The sequence below is a fragment of the Tenrec ecaudatus genome, chromosome 10 (assembly GCF_050624435.1).
Source record: "Tenrec ecaudatus isolate mTenEca1 chromosome 10, mTenEca1.hap1, whole genome shotgun sequence".
Classification (NCBI taxonomy): domain Eukaryota; kingdom Metazoa; phylum Chordata; class Mammalia; order Afrosoricida; family Tenrecidae; genus Tenrec; species Tenrec ecaudatus.
This window is the reverse complement of record NC_134539.1, coordinates 109,917,489-109,942,486: the sequence shown is the minus strand read 5'-3', so window position 1 is coordinate 109,942,486 and position 24,998 is coordinate 109,917,489. Positions and strand designations below refer to the sequence as shown.

The 24,998-nt window shown below is 50.0% G+C and overlaps 1 protein-coding gene across 1 annotated transcript in view; it reads left to right on the top strand.

The window, feature by feature from the left end:
* Window positions 1-24,585, top strand: part of RPA1 (replication protein A1) — a 59,169-nt gene extending 34,584 nt beyond the window's left edge. Inside the window, exons 6-17 of the mRNA XM_075561213.1 lie at window positions 4,654-4,749; window positions 8,594-8,729; window positions 10,622-10,724; window positions 12,142-12,210; window positions 12,335-12,527; window positions 12,677-12,816; window positions 13,193-13,341; window positions 15,881-16,013; window positions 18,315-18,491; window positions 20,021-20,128; window positions 22,450-22,536; window positions 23,629-24,585. Of these exons, the coding sequence (XP_075417328.1) occupies window positions 4,654-4,749; window positions 8,594-8,729; window positions 10,622-10,724; window positions 12,142-12,210; window positions 12,335-12,527; window positions 12,677-12,816; window positions 13,193-13,341; window positions 15,881-16,013; window positions 18,315-18,491; window positions 20,021-20,128; window positions 22,450-22,536; window positions 23,629-23,733 (1,496 nt within the window). The 3' untranslated portion in view covers window positions 23,734-24,585. The remainder of the gene's footprint in view (window positions 1-4,653; window positions 4,750-8,593; window positions 8,730-10,621; window positions 10,725-12,141; window positions 12,211-12,334; window positions 12,528-12,676; window positions 12,817-13,192; window positions 13,342-15,880; window positions 16,014-18,314; window positions 18,492-20,020; window positions 20,129-22,449; window positions 22,537-23,628) is intronic.
* Window positions 24,586-24,998: the final 413 nt, after the last annotated feature.

Sequence of the window (24,998 nt, the reverse complement as noted above, 5' to 3'; positions counted from 1 at the left end):
GTACAGGCAGAAGGGCCTGAGTGTGGCAGGGGTGGTATCTGCAGCCTGCTGGGTCCTCCTGCCAGCCTAAGCACCCCTAGCTCTCCTAAGTGACCCTGCGCCTCCCCCGAATGTCTCCTTGAGAATCAAGCCAGCGCATCCTCAGAGACAGACCAGCCAGGCCTGGCCTCTGCCCTGGACATTAACATTGCAGCTGCCACTGCCCACTCCTGGATCCTGCTGTTCTGCCTTGCCCTCACCTTGACCCAGCCCTGCTGAGGCCAGACCCTGGGATCCCACTTCTCCCCGTCCCCAAGAGTCCACCTTGACACTTGCTGCCTCAATCACCGTTGTCATCACCGTCAACCCACCACCCGTGGGCAGCCTACTCCATCCATTACCTCAGTAAGACACACACACCACCTTCCCAGCAGGGTAATAGTATGCCCCAGAGTACTGATAGAGGCCTTGGCGTAGGTTCCTGCCAGATAGATGCCGTTAATGCTCAAAATAGTTGAAGAGTAGATTTTTGGCCACTGACGTAAATGTGAAATGCCAGGTAACGAGAGACAGCACAGGTGAGTGCAATGCACTTAGCCTTCCCTGCACCTGGCACATGGCGCACGTTCCCCCAGAGTTGCTGCCATTAATGTGGCTTGCAGATAGTTAGCATGCTTGGCTGCTAACCCAAGAGTTGACAGTTCAAGTCCATCCAGGGGTATCTCAGAGAAAGACCTGGCGGTCTGATTCCATAAAACCAGCCACAGAAACTTTTCACATGGAGGCTCCGTGTGTTGGAATCAACTTGACAGCAGTTGGTGTTGGAGGGTATAATTGGAGGCGTAAGCATGCCGTATGTGCGTCTTTCAGTCTGACGCCAGTGATCGCCGGACTGCATGCAGCATGTGAAACACGGGGGTTTGTGTATTTTTGAAGATTTAAGTCTTTCTGATGAATATATTTCATGAAGCAGGTAGAGATCGTCGTATTTCCTTCCAGCCACTTAGTCCCAATACCATTTACAGAGTAATTCATCTTTTCCCCACTGACTTAAAGAGGTTCACTGTAGAATTTCAAAACATTCCTTCACGACGCATTGTCAAAGAAGAGCAATTCTACCCTGCAATTTCATGTGACACTTTGTAAATGCAGAGATAATGGAATCGCTAAAAAGAACACACAGATTTGATTGTCAACCTCAGCTCTTATTTTCTATGTAAATAAGGTCTCGCCATTTTTCTCTCCATAGGAAGAACTAAATAATAAACGATTCTCTTTAACCTTTCTAATTTTATGCTAAATTTATTTTACTCTTAATGGCACAGCGAACGCTCATTTGGCTGTGGCAGTTAAGAGTTGTAGTGACAGCAGTGAGTTAGTTAAGCCTGTGGAACTTGTCCATTGGAGGCGGGCCTGGGGAAACCAGCAGGAATGGGCAACTGGTGCGGCTCTTCTCCAGCAGTGCCCATCATTTCCGTTCTCTAAGACTTTTTTTTAAAGCTATACCATGTTCTGCACAACTAGCCCTGGTGGCCTAGTGAGTGGGTTATGTGTTAGGCTGCTTCACCACAAGGTCAGCAGTTTGAAACCACCAGCTGCTCTGTAGGAGAAAGAAGGGGCTTTGTACCCCATATAAAGTTATAGTCTCAGAAACGCACAGGGGCAGTTCGACTGTCTTGTAGGGTCACTGTGAGTCAGAATCAGCTCAATGGAAGTGGGTTTATTGAGTGTGTGGTGTTTCTGTCTTTCGTATTGTCTGGCTTTTAAACATTTACTGTATTAATTCACTTGGAATTTGTTTTCCTCTGTTATAAATGTGTGCGGCCATACCACCCTGAACGTGCCTAATCTTGTCTGATCTCCAGAGTTAAAGGTCGGCCTGGTTAGTACTTGGATGGGAGACCACCTGGCAGTACTGGGTGCTGTAGGCTTTCAGGAGACCTGGTGGAACTGTTGAATACTTGGACTGTTAACCCCAAGGTCTACAGTTCAAACCCACTAGCCACTCTGTGGAAGAAAGATGAGACTTTACAGCTTTGGCAACCCTGCATAGAGTCAGCATGAGTCTGAATCATCTCGGCAGCAGTGGGTGGCGGGGTGTAAATTGCGCCCTTCCCTGTTGCTATTGAATCCATTCTGACTCAAGGCAAACCAGCTTGAGTGTGCCAGTACAACTGGGCTCCACAGGGTTTGCAGTAGGTGATTTTTTGGTTTGTTTTTAAGTAGATCACCAGACCTTTCTTGGGAGACTCCTCAAAGAAATGAGTCCCCTGAACTTGCAGTTAGAACCAAGCGTAGTGTTTGTGCCCCTTGGGGTTATTGGTAGCACTGGTGTCAGACCGCCCAGCCAGGAGGTTGACGTCTACCTTCCATGCCAACCACAAAAGTAAATTACATATGCCTATAATTTTAAAAAATGAAGTGTATTTTGCAAGTTAAACATTTTTTAACTTCTTATACATTGGTGTAAAGCAGGGGTCCTCAAACTTTTTAAACAGGGGCCAGTTCACTGTCCCTCAGACCCTTTGGAGGGCCAGTCTATAGTTTAAAAAAAACTACGAACAAATTCCTATGCACACATCTTACTTTGAAGAAAAAAGCAATACGGGTACTCCCTCAACACAAGAACACTGTTCTAACAATTCGGCAGTCTGAGATGCTCACCTGCCTGGCACAATCGCTCAAGACAATGGGTGCACAAGCAAATGTGGTGAAGAAAGCTGATGGTGCCCGGCTACCAAAAGATATAGCACCTGAAGTCTTAAAGACCTGAAGATAAACAAGCAGCCATCTAGCTGAGGGACAACAAAACCCACATGGAAGTAGCACACCAGCCTGTCACACCAGCCTGTCCTGACTAGATCACTGAGGACAAAGTGGGTGCATAAGTAAAAGTGGTGAAGAAAGCTGATGGTGCCCGGCTATCAAATGATATAGCATCTGGGGTCTTAAAGGCTTGAAGACAATCAGGCGGCCATCTAGCTAAGAAACAAGAAAGCCCACACAGAAGAAGCACACCAGCCTACCCTGACAGGAACATGAAGACAAAGCGGGTGCATAGGCAAATGTGGTGAAGAAAGCTGATGGTTCCCAGCTGTTAAAATATTTAGAATCTGGGGTCCCACAGGCTGGGAGATAAACAAGGGGCATCTACCTGAGAAAAAACAAAGCCCTTATGGAAGAAGCACACCGGCCTATGAGATGACAAGGTGTCAAAGGGATCAGGCATCAAAGACACCCCCCCCAAAAAAAAATCATAGGGTGGGGATGAAGAGTGGGGACCCAGGGCCCATCTGGGGGAAATTGGACATCCCTTTCAGAAGGGCTGTGGGGAGGTGACGAGCCAGTCAGAGTGCAGTGTAGCAACGATGAAATATACAATTTTCCTCTAGTTCTTAAATGCTCCCCCCCCCACTATCATGATCCCAATTCTACCTTACATATCCGGCTGGACCGGAGGATGTACACTGGCATGATAGGAACTGGAAACACAGGGAATACAGGACAGATGACCCCTCAGGACCAGTGGTGAGAGTGGCGATATCAGGAGGGTGGAGGGAAGGTGAGGGAGAAAGGGGGAACAGATGACAAGGTCTACATATAACCTCCTCCCTGGGGGACAGACAGCGGAGAAGACGTTGGATCGTGTAAGATATGATAAAATAATAATTTATAAATTATCAAGGGTTCAGGGGGAGGGGAACGGGGAGGGAGGTGAAAAATGAGCTGATACCAAGGGCTCAAGTAGAAAGCAGGTGTTTTGAGAATGATGGTGGCAACATATGTATGAATGTGCTGGACACAATTGCCGTATGTACGGATTGTGAAGAGTTGTATGAGCCCCTAATAAAATAATTTTTTTTAAACGGGGCAAAAACACCCGGCAGGCTGGATAAGTGTCCTCAGTGGGCCGCAGTTTGAGGACCCCTGGTGTAAAGGGTGAGGGGCAGATATATGCTCTTACAGTGTTTCCTGTTTTCTGTTTGAGAGTCCTGTTCGTTTCCCCTCATCTCTCTTTAATCTTCCTGTTTCCGTGACACACCTGCTACTGCACTCTGTTCTCATCTCTCCCTGCTGGGACCGTGCACTCGCACTTCACGGCACCTCAGAATCTCTCCGCTCTTATTTTCCACCAGCTGTCAGTTGCAGAATACGGTGGCTTTGTTTGGGTGGGAAAGGGTAGCATCCTTTCTGCGTGTCGCCATTTCCTTTGAAGCAGGAGCACTTCAGAGACAATTGAACAGCTTTTAGGTTCTTCTTACCGCCAGCTTTTACTTCTGATAGATCCCGCCACAAACGCGCCCTTCTGTTGATGCCATCGATTTGTTGCTATGGAAATAGCCGGAATGTCACAGATTCAGCCCAGTGCCTTTATTGCAGGTTCAGGCAGGAGGAATGGGCGAGGCTTTAGGGAAGAACCTTATTAAAACTGAAAAGTATCCATTAGAAGCAGGTGAAAGGTAAATGGACCCAACCTTTAATGTAGTGAAAACAAAAAGTGAACTCTCCGCACATCCAGTGCACGCAATTAAAGCCTGAGCATGAATTCTGGCCGCCGGTGAGAGCCTTTGACAACCCCAACATTTTCTCCTGTCTCAGAATAGTGCTGCTATTTACGTTTACATCCTTCACCCCGACTGACTGGCACTTACAGCTTCTCCCTTTTGATTTCAGGTCACGGGCAGCAGCAGCAAGCAGTCCCTGCCCCTGTCTCAGCAGCCAGTCCACCAACCAGCAAACCCCAGCAGCAGAATGGGAGTTCAGGAGTGGGTAAGGCTGCCTCTGGACAGAGGACAGGTGTTGGTCCTGGCTTTTGAATAATGTTTAGAAATTTAATCTGGGGCTGAAGAAAAATTTCAAAATGCCACTCATGCTAGATTGGTTTCTTGCAAAGAATAATTACAACTCTGGCTGTAAAGGTGTGTGATTGGCAGAAGGGTGGTCTTTCAAAGATTCTCAGCAATATGCCTTTTTTTTTTTAAGTCATTTTATTGGGGCTCATACAACTCTTAGCACAATCCATACATACAGCAATTGAGTAAAGCGTCCTTATACATTCGTTGCCCTCGTCATTCTCAAAATTCGCCTTCCGCTTGGGTTCCTGGAATATGCCTTTTTAAAGTCAGCGTGAATGGCGTGTTTTAATCGGCGTGTAGTTCACGTAGCATACGCGTCAGTCAGCAGGCCAGTCGTGTGAAGAAGGGTTGTGCAACCACAGTAAATTTTAGAACATTTTCTTCTTTCTTGAATTTATAAATGAAAAGCCTTTTCCATGGATAGTTTTATCTTTTTTGTCTTATCATTTTATTGGGGGCTCTTAAACTCTTACCACAATCCATCCATCCATCCATTGTGTCAAGCACATTTGTACATTTGTTGCCAGCCTCATTCTCAAAACATGTGCTTTCTACTTGAGCCCTTGCTATCAGCTTCTCATTTTTCCCTCCCTCCCCATTCCCCCCTTCCTCATAAACCCTTGATAATATATAAATCATTTTTTTTATGTCTTACACTGACCGATGCTTCTCTTCACCCACTTTTCTGTTGTCCACCCCCCTGGGAGGGGCTTATATGTAGATCATTGTGATCTGTTCCCCCTTTCTGTCCCCACCTTCCCCTTCCCCTCCTGGTATGGCTACTCTTAATAGTATCCCGAGGGGTTAATCTGCCCTGAATTCCCTGTTGCAAGCTCTGATCTGTACCCATGTACATGCTCTAGTCTAGCCAGATCTGTAAGGTAGAATTGGGGTCATGATAGTGGGGGACAGGGGAGAAGCAGTAAAAGCTAAAGGAAAGTTGTATGTTTCATTGGTTCTACACTGCTCCCTGACTGGCTCTTCTCCCAACGACCCTTCTGTAAGGGGGTGTCCAGTTGCCTACAGATGGGCTTTGGTTCTCCATTCCACACTCACCTTCATGCACAACGATAATTATTTTTTTGTTCTGAGTTTTTGAATACTGATACCTGTTTCTCGACATCTCATGATCACACAGACTGGTGTGCTTCTTCCATGTGAACTTTGTTGCTTCTGAACTAGATGGCTGCTTGTTTATCTTCAAGCCTTTAAGACCCTAGACTCTATCTTTTGATAGCCGGGCACCATCAGCTTTCTTCACCACATTTGCTTATACCCCTGCTTTGTCTTCAGCAATTGTGTCAGGAAAGTGAGCATCATGGAATGCCAGGGTAATGGAACAAAGTGTTCTTGCATTGAGGGAGTACTTGAGTAGAGGCCCAATGTCCATCTGCTACTTTAACACTAGACCTCTAAATATAGGTATGTAGATCTATTTCCCCATCATAATATATAAATATATTTGCCTATGTACTTGCCTGTATTTTGGGCCTCTGTAAATACCCTTTGCCTCCTAGTTCTTTCCTCTATTTCCTGTTATTTTCCTTTTGTCCCACTTTCATGTACAGCCTTCATTTGGGGTTTCAGTAATTCCTCTCAGCTATATTACCCTTGATCAAGCCCTACCCGGTCTTCTACACCCTCTTTGCCATCAATTTTAGATCACTTGTTGTTCCCTTATCCCTGGGTTTGTTAACACCCACTTCCTTCCTCCTCCCCCACTCCCATTTCCCCCCCAACCCTCCAACCATCTGTTCTGTTGTTTTCTACTCCAGAATTGTTTATTCTGCCTATCCTGTCTACATAGACATGCAGAGATAATAATATGCACAAAAACAAGAAAGCAATACAGCAAAAGAAAAAAACAACAAAACAATGACCAAAAAAGAGAGAGAAAAGCCTGTAAATAGTTCAAGGTCTGTTTGTTGACCTTTAGGAATGTTTTCTGGTCAGTCTGATGGAGTGCCATGCCCTGGCCCCAAAGTATTTCTGGTATTCTCCTGGGGACTTCGTTGCTCTGTTCCCCTTGCTGTTCTGTTTTGCCTTGGTGTGGTGGGCCAGATTGGCCACTATTCCAGTGCTGTGTCTCCAGTGTTGTCTCCCATAGCACTGTGGATCAGTGAGGGATGTTGTGTCTTGTGGTGGGGCTGGCCCTATGGTCCTCTGTGCATTGGCTGCTCTGCGCGGGAATGCCGTCCTCAGGGCTTGGTGGGCAGGATGTGCTCCACTCTCTCTCCTTCCCTTCATTTGCTCCCGTGTGCTCTGATGGCAGTTGCTCACACCTCTAGGTTTGCGCTCCTCTGGCTTTCTGTGAATTGCAGGCTTTTCAAATTCTTGCTTATTAAATCTGGCTCATCTCTCTCCAAGTTTCCTGTTGGGGGCTCTCTGGGGGTATTTGTTGTTTGCTTGGAGACCGTATTTATATTGGTCATGGGCTCTGCTTCTCTTTCATGGATGAGTTTCTGCCCTTAACTTCCGCTGCAGCCGGTACTGAATCATTCCTTTGCTTAGGAATCGTTTCATCTGAGAAGTCATTTGTGAAAATAATGATTGGTGGTATTGGTTAGGTTTATTTTTAGAAGTCCATTTTTTTTCTGGTGCGGCCTCACATGAGAACCTCAAGTATTAGTTGTTTTGCACGATCCTGCACTCACTGATGTTTTCTGTGAAACCTTCCGGACATGGGCCTTTCCCTACTGCTTCCCTAGCTAGTGTCTCTCTGCCTTTATAAGTGTCTCTGTTGATACACAGCTCTCAAATTATGTCTGATAAAGGGGGGGAGGGGTAGTGAAATGAATTCTCTAAGGTAAGTGTGGTAGATTATCTAAAAGCCGCTCCCTCTGGCCAAAATAACAGATTGTTTGACTAAGTGCTGTCAATCTACAATAGTGTGGTGCATGCCACAGAAACTCCGTAAGTAAGTGCTGGATAAATTTACATTTTTAACTATACTCCATTCTGAGGGTTTTTTTGTATTTGAGGTAAATATCATTGAACTAAATTTTCTTGATTTGGAGCGTGAAGCTTTACGGAAACAGTCTCGTAGAGAGGAATTCGTCTGGAATAGGCTTTTCCCTCCGTTCTTGGATGATAGCCGCATCGGCACAGGTGAAGGAGGCAGAAGGGGGCACCCTTGCCACCTGCCTACGTGCTTTGAGTTTTGGGCCCCAGCCCAGTAACCCAATCCTGGTAGGCCTCGTTCGGTACGTGTTTCGGACCTGTACACCTACTGAGCACGGGGATCTTCCTGGGCGGTTTTGAGTTGATTTGTAGTATGTGTCCTTTGACTTAAGTGGTCCGTCCAAGGACATAGCTTTTATCTCTTGGTCTTCCCTCTTGCTTTTTTGGTGTTGTTTTTTTTTAATTAGGTGACTACTGATTTGCCAGACAGAGGTTGATATTTTTTCTCCCCTGTCCTTGGCTATCTTGCCCACTGGCGTAAGAGGAACGTTTAGGAGGCGTGGACCCCTGACGGCATCACCAGGGTCTTGATGTCGGGCCACAGGGTCTTGATGTCGGGCAAACGCCCTAGTGAGCTTCTGCGTGCCTGCCCCCCGGGGCTCTGGGTGGTATCCTAGCCTCCTGCTGCAGTCCGGAGTTGACCTTCAGGTCTCAGGGATCGTAAAAGAAAAGAAAGCAAAACTTTGCTTCTCTCTTGGCACAATTTCCGCAGTGGCACGTCTGTAATTGCCTTTTTTGCAGAAGTTATTATCAAAGCTAAGTAGAATAATGGATTATCCTGTCTGTTTATGTTCAAGGTTCCACTGCACCTAAGGCTTACGGTGCCTCCAAGATCTTTGGAAAACCTGGTGGAGGTACCAGTCTGGGGAGCACTCCTGGGGGCACACAGGCCAAAGTGGTGCCCATTGCCAGCCTCACTCCTTACCAGTCCAAGTGAGTTGTTTCATAGAATAGTGCACTTATATCACAGTGCACTTACAACATTACTAAAAATGATCATGGGTTGGCTTGGGGGTCTTTTTTCACAGATTTATGTCCACCGATTGTCCTTTTTCCCAAACTGTTTTACCAGGAGCTAATCCAGACATGGACCATTTCACAGTTCAGGCCAAGTCAAGCAGTACTGTACAGTTGCTGCCACAGTCGGCTTTTGAGTCTTTTTAAGCTCAGTTGTCAGGGTGACGCCACATCAGACCGGTCTCTCTCTCTCCCTTTCCCCTGGAGAAAAAGAAGGGGTAAACTGTAGCAGCCTTCAGTCGTACATCAAAAAGAACGAGAGGAGAGAATGGCCTGTGGAGTTGTATTGCTGTTGTCACGTATGGCACAGCCACCCGACAGTCTCTCCATGTGCAGATAAGCGCCACTGGTTACGTGCTTCCACTTGTGTCGCTGTCCTGTCTCTGCCCTTACTGCTCCTCCCCCGCTAACTCGTCCTCTCTGTGCCTCTTCAAACTCTTCTACATGCTTTAGAGACGATTTGGGGCTTTCCCGATCTTGATGGGTCCAGTAAGTCAGGTTTCCATAAGAATTTGATGTTCTGTTCCACATTTTTCATCCTTTTGATCAGGAGCTATCTACTGGGTCCTGGGTCAAAGTGTTCGGTCGTGGTAGCAGGCAACAGCGATGTCTTCAGGTCCCATGGTAAAGGAGGTAGTAGTGTCTGTTGCCAATTAGACCTCCAAGTCCATTTCTTTCTCCCATTCCTGGGCCCGCTACTACTTCTGCTCCATGCAGATACAGACGACTGGCAAGCTCTCAGGACACCAGGGACCGACTACCTACCTAACTAGGAGGTAGAATAGAACTGTAAAACACGGGGTTTGGTCAGTGGGTTGAGTAAAAGTATAAACCCAGGACCGTAACCCTCCAAACCAAGAAACCGAATCCCATGAATGTTTAGCTGTATCTAAGGAGTATCTATAATCAAGCTTCCCCTCCTCCTTTTGGGAACTGCTGTTGTTTTTTATTGACTTTCAAAGAATGTGAAATTAAAGTCACAAGAAGCTTTGAAACGTTTATGGGAAAAGAGAATTTTTCCACGAAGCCCCTCATATTTCATATTGCGGAGTCAGTTTTGAGCCTGCTCGTTACCGAAAACAAGCCGCCGCGCTGTGAGCAGGCACTTCATGATCTCATCATAAAGTCTCTGTGAGCTAGCCGACTGGAAGAATCTGCTGCTTGGATTAGCCACGCAGCATGTCCTGAACGTACACTTCTGTCACGCCTTCCTTTAGGATGTGTCTTTCATATGTTTGTGTGTCTTCGAGGCTTTTGAAGCTGGAAAGCTTTCTTTCTCCTGGTGAAATAGTGACTACTGTGATTAGATCGTCCGGCACCGACCTTGAGGGCCTCGGCCTGGCTCTCCGTCTAGCACCTCCTTCCCCAGTAGCGTTTCTTCCTTCCCTAACTTGGGTCTATAGCAAGTCGGCGCGTTTTAAAGATGAGACTGAAGCTTGACACCCGTGATCACAGTGCTCGGCACTGAAGATAATTGTGGGTATTAAAGGCATTTCCCAGTGTAGAGTCTTCATTAGGGGGATTGTTGCCTTGGTGATGCTTTTTGGAGAAGAGAGAGAATTTATAAATTTGCTTATTTGACAGGAGAATGAGTTAGTGTTAAATCACCTTTTATGCTTTCCTATTTGCTTGTTCTATAAACTGCCAACCTGTATGTCATCTTGGGGTTTTAATTAGCTGCATTAAGAGAGCTAACACTGAACAGGGGAATATGCGTGTGGGAAGAAAGGCCACCGGAAGCCGATGGGCAACCTTTCAGAGCTCTCCCAAGTCACAGGTGAGACACTGACGCCCTGTTTGGTTTTCAGGTGGACTATTTGCGCCCGTGTTACCAACAAGAGTCAGATCCGTACCTGGAGCAATTCTCGAGGGGAAGGAAAGCTTTTCTCGATAGAAATGGTTGATGAAAGCGTGAGTATTGTCCAGTGGCAGAATAGAATTCCTTTCCTTGGAGAACCAGCAGCAGTCCCTGGGTGGGCCTCTCAGGTGCATGGGAATAGTAGCCCAAATGGAAGCATGGCAGTCGCTCTTCTTCCCTCTGTTAAAGTCTCTTGATGCTGTCTGGGAGCAGAGGGTTAAAGGTCATCATAAATCAGTGCTTCTCAACCTTCCTAATGCTGCGACCCTTTAATACAGTTCCTCATGTTATGTTGACCCCCCCCAACCATAAAATTATTTTTGTTGCTACTTTTTAACTAGTTTTGCTATTCTTAGGAATTGGGCGACCCCTATGAAAGGGTTGTTTGACACCCAAAAGGGTCGCGACCCCCAGGTTGAGAACTGCTGTTGTAAATAAAGCCTTTGCTCTTCAATAAAAGCATGTATTAAAGTAAAGATTCCTTTTCTGAACACGTGATTAGCACCTGAGCACGGGGTACAAGAGATGCGGCGTCTGCTGGCAGGCTCATTGGAAGCCCGAGCCTGGGGCATCTGCTTCAGTGCAGAGTGGCACTTCGAGCCCAGCAGCAGCAGGTGGGCATCAGCCACCTCGCTCAGGGGATGGTTTTGTGAAGAATGGATTTAAGCAAAACAAAGCCATGTTCCTCAGACCACAGCATGACCAGACTGGGGCTCTTGGTAATGGCTATGTTTCTAAGTCCTGCCGCCTACCCCCAGCTGCCTTGTCAAGGTGCTGCATCTGCTGAGCATGCGAAGCCCTGCGGACAGAGAGTAGGCAGTTCTCCCCTCTGCGGACAGGCTCACAGCCCACATGGACCGCTGTAGAATGGCACCAGCAGACCTTTCTTTTTACCCCCAAGTGCATCCAGTGGGTAAAGTGTTAGCTCCCGACTGACCAAAGTAAAAGTGGAAAAAGCAGACTGCAGATGCCTTGAAGACGTGACTGGTTAGCACACTATTCTGGGCCTTGGCTCCCGAATCTGAGGCCACCTGATGCCCGCCTGTCCGCCCCTCCCTCACTGCCCAATGCCCGTGAGTCATCCTGCCCCACCCACGTCCCCGTGGGCATCCTACGTGCCACTCAGCATTCAGAAACCCGTTTTTTTTTTTTTTTTATGTGTCTTCTTCACAGTGATGTCTCACGGGGAGTGAGCTGACAGAAGGGGACAGGGGGTGGGGAGGAGAGAGAGAGAGAAGAGCCCGTTTGTTTTTGTTGTTGGGATGTTACACTCACCACGAGGTCTTTACGTTAATAATCGTGATTGTAGACCCAGCCCCTTGAACCCTCCGCGTGGGCCTCCGGCCGGCGGTGACAGTGATGGCAGCCCATCGCACGCCATTTCCTAGACCCTGTTCAGGTTTTGGCATGGCACGGCCCTGTGTTCGGCCGGCAGAGCACGCCACGCCGCCCTCCCACGTGTTTCTGCAGGGTGAAATCCGAGCCACCGCTTTCAACGAGCAAGTGGACAAGTTCTTCCCCCTGATTGAAGTGAACAAGGTAGAGCGGCGCTGGTGTGAGGGCCGGAAGCACACGTGAGGGGGCGTGGGGAGGCGGGGACCCCGCCTGTGAAGGCTCCGTGGTGGGGAAAGGTGGTCCTCCAAAGCGTGTCCTCTCTGGCCAGGTCTATTATTTCGCGAAAGGCACCCTGAAGATTGCTAATAAACAGTTCACCGCTATTAAAAATGACTATGAGATGACCTTCAACAATGAGACGTCTGTCCTGCCCTGTGAAGATGACCATCACTTACCCACAGTTCAGTTTGATTTCACAGGGATTGGAGACCTAGAGAGCAAACCCAAAGACTCACTCGTAGGTAAGTCTCCCTAAGGGAGCAAGGAGAGTGGGGGCGAGCCCTTTTATAGCTGCAAGGTCGGGGGAAGTACTTGCCGCTTGACCTTGGGTCACCTGATCTAAGGGGGGGCCTGGGCCATCCTGGCTCAAAGGTTACTGCCTGTGTTGTAGACATCATTGGGGTCTGCAAGAGCTACGAAGACGCCATGAAAATCACAGTGAGGTCCAACAACAGAGAGATCTCAAAGAGAAATATCTACTTGATGGACATGTCCGGGAAGGTGGTATCTACTACTCTGTGGGGAGAAGATGTGAGTATTTACGGGGCTGGACATACGGAGCTCAGAGGTGGGATGGCCTGCCCTGTGAGCTGTGGGGCTTTGGCCACACAAAAGGAGGCTGCCTGGGGTTTATATCTCTGAGCAGGGTTTTGTGTGTTGGGGGGGGGGAGCCCTGAGGGGTGGGAGGCTCTGTTCTATAGATTCCAGGCTTGTATTACCTTACCTTATCTACTCAAGTATAAGCGAACTGGAATATTCGCCGAGGCACCTAATTTTACCACAAAAACCACATTAAAAATGTGCTGGGAAACTTGGCTTATACCTGAGTAGATATGGTGACTGCATTCTTCAGCTGTGCCGGCCAGTGACCCTTGTTTGCATCTCTCCGGGCTTGTGTTTTATGCAGGCGGATAGATTTGATGGTTCTCGGCAGCCTGTGATGGCTATCAAGGGAGCCCGAGTGTCCGATTTTGGTGGACGGAGTCTCTCGGTGCTGTCTTCAAGCACTGTCATTGTGAATCCCGACATCCCAGAGGCCTATAAGCTTCGTGGATGGTAGGTTTTTATGGGGCTAAACAGAGGGATCGTTTGAGCCTGGGCTTGGATGCGTGTTGGGACTAGTGGTTCTTAGGATCAGTGTGTGAGCTGTCTGTCTGAAGAATAGACCAGGGCTTGGTTGGTTTGGTTTTTTTCTTGGAGGCTTTAGAGCCCCTGCGCTGACAAACCCACAGAGTCAGCTGAGGCTATTCGAACGGAGAGTGCTACCGGCTGCCCTGGCTCCTGCCAGTGCTTCCTGACTCAGGTCCACCCACCCAGCACTTCTTCCAGGGTGTGTCCCTCCTTAGACTATGTGGTGGAAAGTGGGAGGAGGGGGGAACGGGACAGGACAATGGGCTTTTGTTGGCATTACATTATTCCCAACACTCAAGGAATGAAAAGAGCCTGTGAAGAAAGATCTGCTCAGTAGATCTAGCTTTTTAGGGCGCTGAAGCTGCTTTCAAAGCACTCCATCTGAGACACATGCAACCAGGGGCGGGGGTATCAAAGGCTCAATAGAGTGTGGGGCTGCAGTCACAGGAAATGTGTTGCCCTCACAACATCCCGCTTTCGCTGAGAGTCTTAACATGAATCGGTAGCAATTGTATTTTAAGATTTTCACGAAATCTTTCTGGAATGGTCACATCATGTAAGGTATTGCCTCCTGAAGCAGGGCCCACTGGTGGTCTGAGCAGAGAGCTAGCTGGCTTTGGTTTGCCCTTGTGTGGGGTCAGGGTTAGCCAGCCCCTAACACATCATCACGGGTCTGGTAGGCGCAATTGTGGTGCAACTGTACAACGATAATAAGTAAAGATCATAGTAAAATCAGAGAGAGCATGAGAGATGGAAGAGAGGTTGAAATAATGGAGTCAGACACATTTCATGGTCAGCCTCACTTTGGTGGTCCCTGTGGAGGGAGGGAGAGAGAGATTGATTGCTAACCAAGGCTTTTATATTCTCTGGGGACATGCAAGTCCCCTAGTTACAGGTGAAGACATACATCACAGGAAAGGGTTGTGCTATAGGTAATACGGTAATGGGAGGGGGGGATCTAGGGGTATACACACAATAGGAAGGGGAGGGATTGGGGGGTACACATGTGACAAGATGGGCTGATCCTAGATTCAGGATGGCAGCCTAACTTTGGATGTCACTGAGCTGGTTTGACCTGTTTTCTGGCTCAACTGATAGAGACCATTATCAGTAGAAAAAAAGAGAGAAAAAGAAACCATTATCAGTAGGGTGTGAACCCCACCTATAGGAACCAGACTAATGGTTTAGGGAGAAGTAGCCCATTGTCCTTAGCAGCAGGGAGCAGGGCCTACCAGTTTGGTAACTGACTGCCTTCTGGGAGGATGTCTCTAAGCATCTGACCTCCCCCCATATGCTGGCAAACCCCCTGATGTTTGGCTTGTCTTTGGGGGAGACAGAGCTGGGGAAGGTCTCTAATCCCACACATGGGTTCTTTGCAGGCCTTGGCATTTGGCCCCAGGTTCACTGAACCTCTTGCCATAAGGTGTCCGCATTTCACTTGTTAAGAACCATGATCCCAGTCAGCCTCCCATAGGGTAAAATCACCTGGCGTTGATCATAACCCACCTTGCGAGGATCTGAGATGGTTCGACAGCTGCTGTAACAGTGTAACCACGTGGAATTTTTATCCTGAGAAGGCTGCCCCTCTCCTTGCTGGGCTGACTCCTGATGGGCTGTCCTTGGTGGCAAATGTCTCCTTGGTGTTTTTGAAACTAGGCTTGCACGGCTCGTGCTGGTGCCACAGATTTATGGGCCGTGCCGGGCCTCTGTGACGGATTTAGCCGGTTACCTGACAGAGCGAGAAGGTAGTTGCCACTGGCAGTGCAGGGCAGCATCCATTCTGCTGGACAGGCTCTTTCCAAGGAGCCGGAGGCGAGCAGCTCTCCCATCCATGTGTGGGATGGATGGCACGTGACACTTTTTCTGCCTTATGACAGACTCCACCCTGCCACTTTGTCCCACGCCCTTTGAATCAGTGGCTAAGTGGTCAAGAAATAGGCACTCGCGTAATACACTTAACTTTCATACAGATTTAGCTTTAATATCAGCATGCAACAGTGCTTACTAAGTGGGTAAATCCACAACAGATAGGCCATCGAGCCAGCTGCCTTGGGGGTTCTGCAATATTCGGAGCTCTTGCTTTGTCAAGCTTAAAAAGATCTTTCACCATGTTTTGCTAAGCTAGTCTATTACTATGTGAGGTCTGCCCCTCGGTAGGATGCCTTTCAGACAACCAGCAGCAACAAACCCTGCTCTCGCAAGTTGCTGGTTCCTCTTTCTCAGCTGACCAGGGCTGTTTGAGGCCTTGGCCTGCGGACCAACCCATGTTACCACCTGGAAAGGTTCTGTGGTGCTTGGGCGCTGTGTGTCTTCACCACTGGGGGGCGTCGGAACCCCTGTGGTGAAAGGGCCATTCTTCTACAGCTGTAGGCTGGGGATCATAACTCAGAAATTGAGTGACTGAGAAAAGGTTGGAGGGCAGGCGGAGTGGGTAGGAAGTCTATGGAGTGCCCGTCTTTTTCAGGTTTGACTCGGAAGGACAAGCCTTAGATGGTGTCTCCATCTCTGATCTGAAGAGTGGAGGAGTCGGAGGGGGCAACACCAACTGGAAAACCCTCTACGAAGTCAAGTCGGAGAACCTGGGCCAGGGGGACAAGGTACCCTGCCTTCCTGCCCCTCTTCACTGAGACACACACACACACACACACACACACCTCTCACAGCGGGGTGTCTTCCGAACGGAGCCTCTGACCAGTGCGGCGGGAGGTGGTTCAGAGGCACAGACACAGGGCCAGAGTGAAGGGGCTGCAAGTCCTGATGGGAGTAGGGGTGTCCCTCAGGAAGGTTGGGGTAGAAAAGACTCAGAACCCCAACAAGCGAGGCACTTCTGACTCTTGCGGCTCCAGGGAATTTCCGGGACTAACTGTCGGAATAGAAAGCCCTGCCCTGCAGAGCCGTGGGTGGTTTCCAGTTGCTGACCTTGTAGTCAGCATCCAGACGTGTAAGCACTCCTCGCCAGGGCTCCAGGCACCCTGACAAGGGACTCCTTTAATTCTTAGAGACAATACTAGCAGCTCTCAGGCCTGGTCTGTGTGTCTTCTCTAGTTTTTCTTGCAAGTTGATTTTTTTTTTTAATGTTTACCACAAGCATGGAGTCTTAGGTCCCCTGCCAGACATTGGCGGTCCTGCGTGTTTGCAGGCTCAGAGTTGCCAGCATCCCCTGCCAGGAGTGGGCACTGGTAGCTGAGACTAGTCGGACCCTCCTCGGCTGGACCCAAGCATGCATCCTGCCCCTCGGGCGGTGTTTCCATCACTGGTTCCTCCTGTGGACTTGCAAACAACAGCGCTGCTGCTTTTTTTCTTTGGCTAATACACAGTGTGGCTCCTCTTCCTTACCTGTCTAATCCGACAGCTTCCCTGTTATCCATCACTGTCATCATCAGCCACCCACAGTGCTGTCATATACAGCATCTCGGGACTTGAACATTGTTCTGTCATGGAAACAGCCTCCCCTGTTTCTCTCTCAGATCTAGAGGCTCAAAAACCAAACCAAACCCAACCCGTGGGCATGGAGTCAGTTGTGACTCGTAGCCACCCGTAACGTAGGATTTCTGAGACCGCCTCCTCACGGGAGCAGAGAGCCAGCCCCATGTCGACTCATATCGCCCTCTTGGTGGTGGGCGATGCATCGCCGAATCCACTGCCCCACCAGGGATCCTCAGACGGAAGGGGAGGCAGCACGCAGGAAGAGCCCAACCCGTGTCTGCACCCACATTTTCACATCCGATTTTGAATCTGGACATAACCCAACCATGTCACCGGGCTTCAACATTCATGGGGGTTGGAAATGAAAAGATAATGGGAATTTGCATGAACTTTCTGAAGCCCCTGTCATAAAGAAAGATGCTTTAGGCAGTCTCACGGGAATCTTCATGTTCTCTAGAATCTTCTAAACTGAGGGTTTGACCTCTCTCAGCTTGACACAGTTCTCGAGGTTGCTGACCTAACTCTGAATTCAGGCCACACCCACAGGGAGCTGGTCCTTGGCAGCAGTGAAGAACCATTCATGCCCCCCCTCCGCCCCCCGAAACAAGACAAGCACATACAACCAAAGCCCAGGCATGCACTCGGCTGCATCCTGGCTGGATCCACTGCCAGTGGTTTCTCAACCTGGGAAACCCAGAGCCTGGCCACAGCTAGCTTTGCATTCTGCTGAGTTTGACCTCCCAGACCAGGGGTCAGCATGCCAACCAAAGGCCAGCCACTCAGTTCGCTGCTCATCAGGGTCAAGTGTAAAGAACCAAAGGTTTGCGGTGGGACCTGTGTTTCACACGGACAACTATGTTGTACCACCGTCACCCCTGTGCTTTTCCCGTTTCCCTTCGTCCCACAAAACCCTAGTGTCCCTGCAGCGCTGATTGCCCTTCCCCCGTTGCTGGCACACAGCCGCACATCTTCCCTTGCACCATCTGTGGCTCTTGCACCACAGAGAGCAGCGGTTGGACCCGAGACTGTAGACTGCCGGAGCAGCTTGTAAACTGGCGATCTGTGCTCCCAGACTTGTGCAGAGCACAGCCTGTAGCCTGTGCACCCTGCCCAAGCCCTAGTCCAAGAGTGAAGTTCAGCCCTCGGTCTCTCTGCCACGGTTGTCAAAATGGCCCAGCCTTGCCGGAGGAACGCGTCCCCTTCAAATGAAGAAGGAAAGGGGCTTTCCACTGTCATCTAGAATGAACTTTTATGCTGCCAAAGAATTCGATGTGTTAGAACTTCGCTTGGCCTTCAGCCGGTCAGAGCAAACCAGCCCCTGAGTCACTTTATGAGCTCGAGAAATAAAATAGAGAAACCATGGCTCTTTCTGTGTCGGGGGAGGGGGGTGGGTGCGGGGTGGGCTCCAGGCTCCCTCCAAACCTGAGTGTAGGCTTGATAGCTCTGCCTTGTGCCCCTCCTCCCTCCCGAAGGCGGACTACTTCAGCACGGTGGCCACTGTGGTGTATCTTCGCAAGGAGAGCTGCATGTACCAGGCCTGCCCGACTCCTGACTGCAACAAGAAAGTGATCGACCAGCAGAATGGCCTCTACCGCTGTGAGAAGTGTGACAGCGAGTTCCCCAACTTTAAGTACCGCCTGATCCTGTCGGTGAGTAGGTAGCCCGGAGCTGAGCCACTTGAGGCCAGCACCCTGGGTACAAGAGTGCACGTGAGAGAAAGGGGGCCGTTGGGAGCCTGGAGGAAGTGCTGAAGAGCTTACGGTCCTTTCGTAAATTAGGCAGGGCCTTCACTCTTAACTCCCCACCCCACTACCAGAAAGCTGCATCTACCTACCCCAGCCTGCGTGCCGCACGGTGCCGGCTAACATGACCGAGGCCACTCATCTGAAATGGCATGTTTGGAGAGCGGCGCCTGTGGGCCCCTATTGTCCTCTGGAGGGTCTGTGCTTGGCACCTCCCTAGGGCCCACCTGGGGCAGGGGACCATGTGCTGATGAGGGCTGGCTCTGTTTGCATTTCAACAACCGCTCCTTTCTGTTGTAAAATCTGTAAGACAGATGGGGTAAGGGTTTTGTTCTATATTTTTTATCATACACAGTGAGGTTAGAGGAAGAAAGGCTGTCACGTTTTGCTAGAAGGTGATTTGGTAGTAAGAGGCCAGAAGCCGGAAGATGTTTGTAAGCACAAGACTAAAACTAGCCCATCATAGAATGGTTTTCTTATACGTACACACACACCAGTCACGGTCACTTTGAGGACATTATACCCTCTTACGTATGGTTTTTCTTTTCTTTTTCCCAACAAATACTCTTGCGAGGGGACATGTTAAAGTCCACTGCAGATTCCATCCAGCCTTTCTATCCTCTTCATTGCCGTTTCAAGTGCTGGTTCAGCCGGACTCTCTACCCTTTTCGTTGCTCTGAGATGAAGAGAATCCTGTGAGGCCATGAAACTGCTCGGTAGTAGGCCCCCTGCGTACTTTGCTCCTGAAGAGCTGGCCCTCACGTCTGCAGAGAGTGTGACGCTCTTGTTCTCGGGGGCTAGGATGGCGCGCGCAGTAGGGATAAGCCCCGACTGTCATGCCATTAACCTTGTGCTTCATCATAAAAAGCCCCGTGTACTGCAAAATGAATCCATAAAACCGTCCAAATGAAAACCTTATATGAAACCCTTTCCTAACCCCCTCCATTCCCCCTCTGCAGTTAGTCAAATTCTCCTTCGACCCTCCCCTACGTGGAGGCTATAGAAAAATGGCAGCAAAATAGGATTAGGAGATAGCGGAATGGCCCCGCAAGCTTCGGCACCCTGCATGAACTGGAGGTGCGTTACCCGTCTCTGCTGCTAGGTGAACGGTGGCTGCCACGCTCTGTGGCTTAGTGACGTGGCTCCACTTCCTGCAACTCCTCCCAGTGACTGGAGTGTCCCGTGTGGGGGCTTATTGTGAACCTTTAGCCCACAGCCCCCTGGAGCTGGAGGGGAGCCGAGTCCCTGCCCCTGGCCGTAAGCTGCCTGTGAAGGAGAGCGGAGTCGGGCAGCTTCCCTGCTGAGATGTGGAGTGACACCGCAGCACCAGTGTGGCCTGCTGCGGCCTGTGCTCCCGTCCCTGGCCTCTCCCTGGGAGGACACTGTGGCCCCCCAGCCATCCCTTCCTCTCATCGTTTCTTTCTTTTCTTTTTAAGGCAAATATTGCAGATTTCCTGGAGAACCAGTGGGTGACGTGTTTCCAGGAGACTGCGGAGGCCATCCTTGGACAGAGCTCTGCCTACCTCGGGGAGCTAAAAGAGAAGGTCAGCGCGGAGGCCCGCGGTACTCTACCACTGGTCCCTGCGTGCATTTCAGTGTGTCTTAGTTTCGGGAAAGCCTGTTATTATTGGGGGGCAGCGCGGCTTCCTCGTGGTGTCCAGCACGGTGCTCAGCTTCTCTTGGCATGGACGTGTGTCCCCACCCACTTCTTGATGAACTTAAGTGCCCGCTTGTCCTCAGTGACCTTGAGCAGCTCCGTGCTCGGGGTGTCGCTCACAGGGCGCAAAGCCATATTCCTCCCAGATCCTGCCAGTATGAACTCGGTGTGCTTGGTGAGGCGCCGCGGCCGCAGCTGTGCCTCAGCTTGGTCACCTTGAGGCCCACGCCCCTGGGGTATCGCACGGCCACGGCTGCTACTCTTCGGGGGCTGGAAGCTTGTATTCTTGGATTGATTTCTTTGGTATGGAACGGATCGTTCAGACTGATGGTATCTGAGCGCTCACCAGACGTCTCCTTTGGTGCATTTGGAGCATAACCGTGAGGTGATGAAGTTCAGCTGGTCCAGGGTTAGGAGCCTTCAACCTTCTGTGGTTCCTGACAAGCAGGTGCCACTTTGCCACAAGCATCTTCAAACATCGTTGTTCCTATGGCAGCACTAGGTTATAGATGGTGTCGTGTGGCCGAAGTGTTTCTGGAACTTAAAAAAAATATGTTAACAGTTTTATTGGTCTATAACTCAGGTATCATACAATTGCATGCACTCTGTCCTCAGACAAACACCTGACTGCCTCGCGGTAGGCGGGACTCGTGCCCAACTGTTGGGACTCAGGTACAAGCTTGACTTAACGTCAGAGTTGGTTTGTCCTCGGGACTTTGTGTGGCATTGATAAGTGTGTCAGTAGCGTGTGGCCCGCTTGTTTCTCCGAGGCTGTGGGCACACCAGGCTGGCGTGCCTGTGGTCCCGTGAGAGCGGGCAGGCTTCTTCTGTGGTGACTCCCAGGGCAGCAGGTCTGCCTCGAAGGCCACATAGTAAACGCCTTTCTGAGCAGGTGGCTCCACTTCCACTTTCCATGCACATATTTAGCATTTGGGTGCAATTCTTAAGGAAACACTTTATCAAATGATATCATCTATTTTCTTCCGAATTTGCATTTTTACATTTTTTGTTTGATGCAGGGAATAGATTAGTGGGTAAGTTGCTCCAATGGCAGATGTGGAGTCCTGGAAACAGTGTTTCCTGTGTGTTACAGGTACAGTGCACACTGTATTCAGAGCCCACAAATGACCCTCTACCCATAGGTCACCCACAAGGCACAGGAATCAGCCCCTGCTCCTACCTGTGTCTCCAGGGCCAGCCATGGACTGTGTCCCCTGCCCCTTTTTTAATAGAGATTTCTGAAGCAACTGGAATTGACTTTAAAATATGATGGTATCTTTTTGTCTGTTTTGCCGGGTCCTCTGTTTTCAGATCAGATTTTAAGGCTTGGGGCAGCCTTTCGGAGTTGTTGTTTTTATTAGCCCATTATAGTTGACTGTTTTCACTGCTGGCGGATAAGGACGTACGGGAGCCCTTCCCTCAGGAACATGATGTTCTCCGAGCGTGCACTGCCTCCTTAATCTTGGAGGACGATTAGCAGCTGCGTAATTTTCTGAAGGTTTAGCGTGTTGTATTTACCTATCAAAGTCCACAGGGACTACTTTATGCTTTTGGGGGTAAAATAACCTTTACAAAAAGAGTTCTACATAACAAAGCTTTTTTTCATGTTCCATATGGTTTACCAAGATAATACTTGACTAATAGGAACTGTTCGTTTTATATAAAGTTATACAGTTACTTGACATACATTTATGTAAAATGCTTTTTAAAAATCTCTTTATCAGACTCAAAATTTAAGCAGTATTTGAGGGACAGGTCAGGTGATGGAGGGAGGGGGCTCTCTTTCAGACTGCTCATAACCTTTGCCCGCCTCTCCTGTTGTCCGTTGCCCCCACCTACTCCCCATTTGTAGCTGGGAATACCGAGGAATGACGCATGTAAGCAACTTGACACTTTTTCAGAATGACCCGCCCCCAGTTCTTACACTCTGAGTGGTGATGCTGGGCCTCAGGTCTGTGGCACCTCATGCTCTTGAAGACCAGAAATGCCTTTCCCGAGAGTGTTTTAATTTTTAATAAGATCCTGCTTAAACAGTTGTATATAATGAAGTGTCACCTGCAGGTTAATCATTCCTAATAAAACCCAAGTCACCGGGGGTGATGATTTTCTCAAGGAAAGATTTATCTCCAAGTCTCTGCGGAAGTCTTGGAGGCCTTTTCAGACCGGCCAGTCGTGTCCTGTTCTAACTTTCCCTCTGTGTTTCTGCAGAATGAGCAGGCGTTTGAGGAGGCTTTCCAGGATGCCAACTTCCGGTCGTTCACATTCAGGATCAGGGTCAAACTAGAGACGTACAACGTGAGTGTGGTCACGCTGGGGGCAGACGGTGGGTGGGGGCAGTTGCTGGTGGTCACCCTGCCAGCACCGTGGCAGTCTATGCGTCCCTGTACCGGCGTAGTGCTGAGCTCAGTGAAGACCGCCGTCACTGAGGTGCTGGCGTTTCCCCGGCTCTAGACATGGAGGCGAGCGGGTTTATCCGGTCTCTGGGGCTAGAAGGCTACACAGCCTCCTTAGCCCAGATCTCTTATTTTAATTTGTGTTTGTTCTGACAGAAGTTGGTAATGTCTCTAATGGACTGATACCTTCCACAAAGGCTAGGTGTTAAAATCGGCATAAGCCACTCAGACCACAGGCCGCTGAAAGTCCCTGGGGATGTCCGAGATTTCCCGTAAAAGGAAGTCCTCGCGAAGCAGCACTTGACCTGCGTCGTCGCCCGCGATCACACCGTAGCCCACCCTGTGCACGGGGACTGTGCTGTCTCCGCTCTACCCGTGCGAACACGCAGTGCCGCCCAGCCTCCAGGCTGCGCCCGTGGCCCAGCGTACGCCGAGCAGCCCCGAGCTGTACTGGGCACCCTGCCTGGGTGGCACCCCTTTCTGCCTCTCCATGCTCTCGCCCACCCTGGGTATACACAGACGGGGGGCAGGAGGGGGCGCGTGGCTGCACAGGCCTTTGGGGCTCTGAGCAGTGAGTGAGATAGGGCCAACCACGTGAGTGGGGTGCAGTGTGGTGGTGGGAGGGAGGCGGGGAACTGGCCCCCGCCCCGGGCCTGGGGGCTTCTGGGGCACCGCACACTCCACTCGAGCGCCTGGTCACTCCTCCTTGCTGGGCTCCCCTCCTCCCTTCTGTGACCACACACGGAGAATGGGGCGAACGAGGTAATGCCTCGAAGGCTCGTCCTGTTTGGGGTTTAGAGATCCGTGTGTTTGGAAGCTAGCAGAAGGGTGCCTTGGGTCACTCCCCCCGCCTCAGACATGCCAAACTCGGCAGGTGCTCAAGCGCTTCTTCGTGGCGTCAGCGCACCCGGAACCCGGCCCTCGCTGGCCTCCTGCGCCTTCGCTCCCTGAGTGGGGGTCCCGCCAGTCACGAGTGGCTTTCCCCTCTTCACAGGATGAGTCTCGAATTAAGGCCTCCGTGGTGGACGTGAAGCCGGTGGACCACCGGGAATACGGCAGAAGGCTGGTTGTGAACATCAGGAAGAACGCCATGCAGTGATGCGGGCGGGGCAGGGCGGCGCGGACGGGGCGGAAGTTTGCAAATCAAGAGCCGAGGGGAATCGATTTCTTGCCACCCCATGTGACCATTGCACGAAGAGCCCACCGAGCAGGCCGCCCCTCCCGGTGGACCGAGCAGTTTCCTGCTTTGCGTGGAGCCGTCGGGTGGGAGCACGGCGAGCACTGGAAGGACAGGCAGGAAAACGTCTCAGGAGACCTCGGGGGTCAGCCAGCAGGTGCCGGGCAGTTTTATAGAAACGTTGCTGTCTTCAGCAGGGATTATGTCACACGAGATCACCCCAAATCTACTAACAGGAAATAAATTACGTTGCGTGGGTTTGACTTCGCCCGTGGTGGCGCCTTCACCACTTTGAGTTCGGGGGTGGGGGGCGAGCTGTGGTGTTGTGGGGGTGCCTCCCTTGAACTCAAAGTCGCGGTCTCCCTAAAGGTGCCAGCCTGGCCGTTGTTAGTGCTTGGAAAGGCAACACGGCAGAATTATTCATCAAAGACCTATCCCTCCTATCTGAAGACTATCCTTCCTCCAGGGTTTAATAGACTGAGTCAGATGGGTCTGATATTAATCAAAATCGTCTCTTCTGAGGAAGGCAGATAAGCATTGACTTGCCGTCCCCGGGGAAACGCAGGCAACTACAGAGCATGGCGTCAGCTTTCTCACTTCAGTGAAGGTTGCATTTTGGGTTGGTGACTGCACACGTTCTACCTGTATGTACGTCTAGCATTGGTATGTTTCGTTTCTTGATTAAAGCTATGTTCTAACCACGGAAAGGCTCTTGAAGGAAGGCAGCCCTTTGTTCCCCTGGCTTGGTTTTAATAAACATATTCTGCGCGTGTGCATCCGGCTTTCTTTGCAAGGGGTTCTTATAACTGGAAAGCAATTAATTAGTCCTCATAATAAACGTCCACTTGGGGGACCTGTTAGTTAACTCGTTACAAGCTCAAAAGACTGGTCCAAGGCATAGAGCGGTCTCGTCCTCGTGCCTGCCTTGCTGAAAGTCCTCTCTAAAGGAAAACAGTAGAAACAGGACGCCATGGTGCCCGAGAATGCCGGTGATCCGGCACTTTGGGATTTTATTGATGTTTACACAGCAGTCTAACACCAGCCCGGCTTTGAAATGTGTACAGACAGTGAGCTGTAAGAAAACAGTAATTATGCTACTGGGCTCTTCCGTCAGCAAGAGCATGCGTGCTCTGTGTGTTCCTAATCATATTAATTATCTAGCTGGTTGTACTGCAGGCCACAGCCCG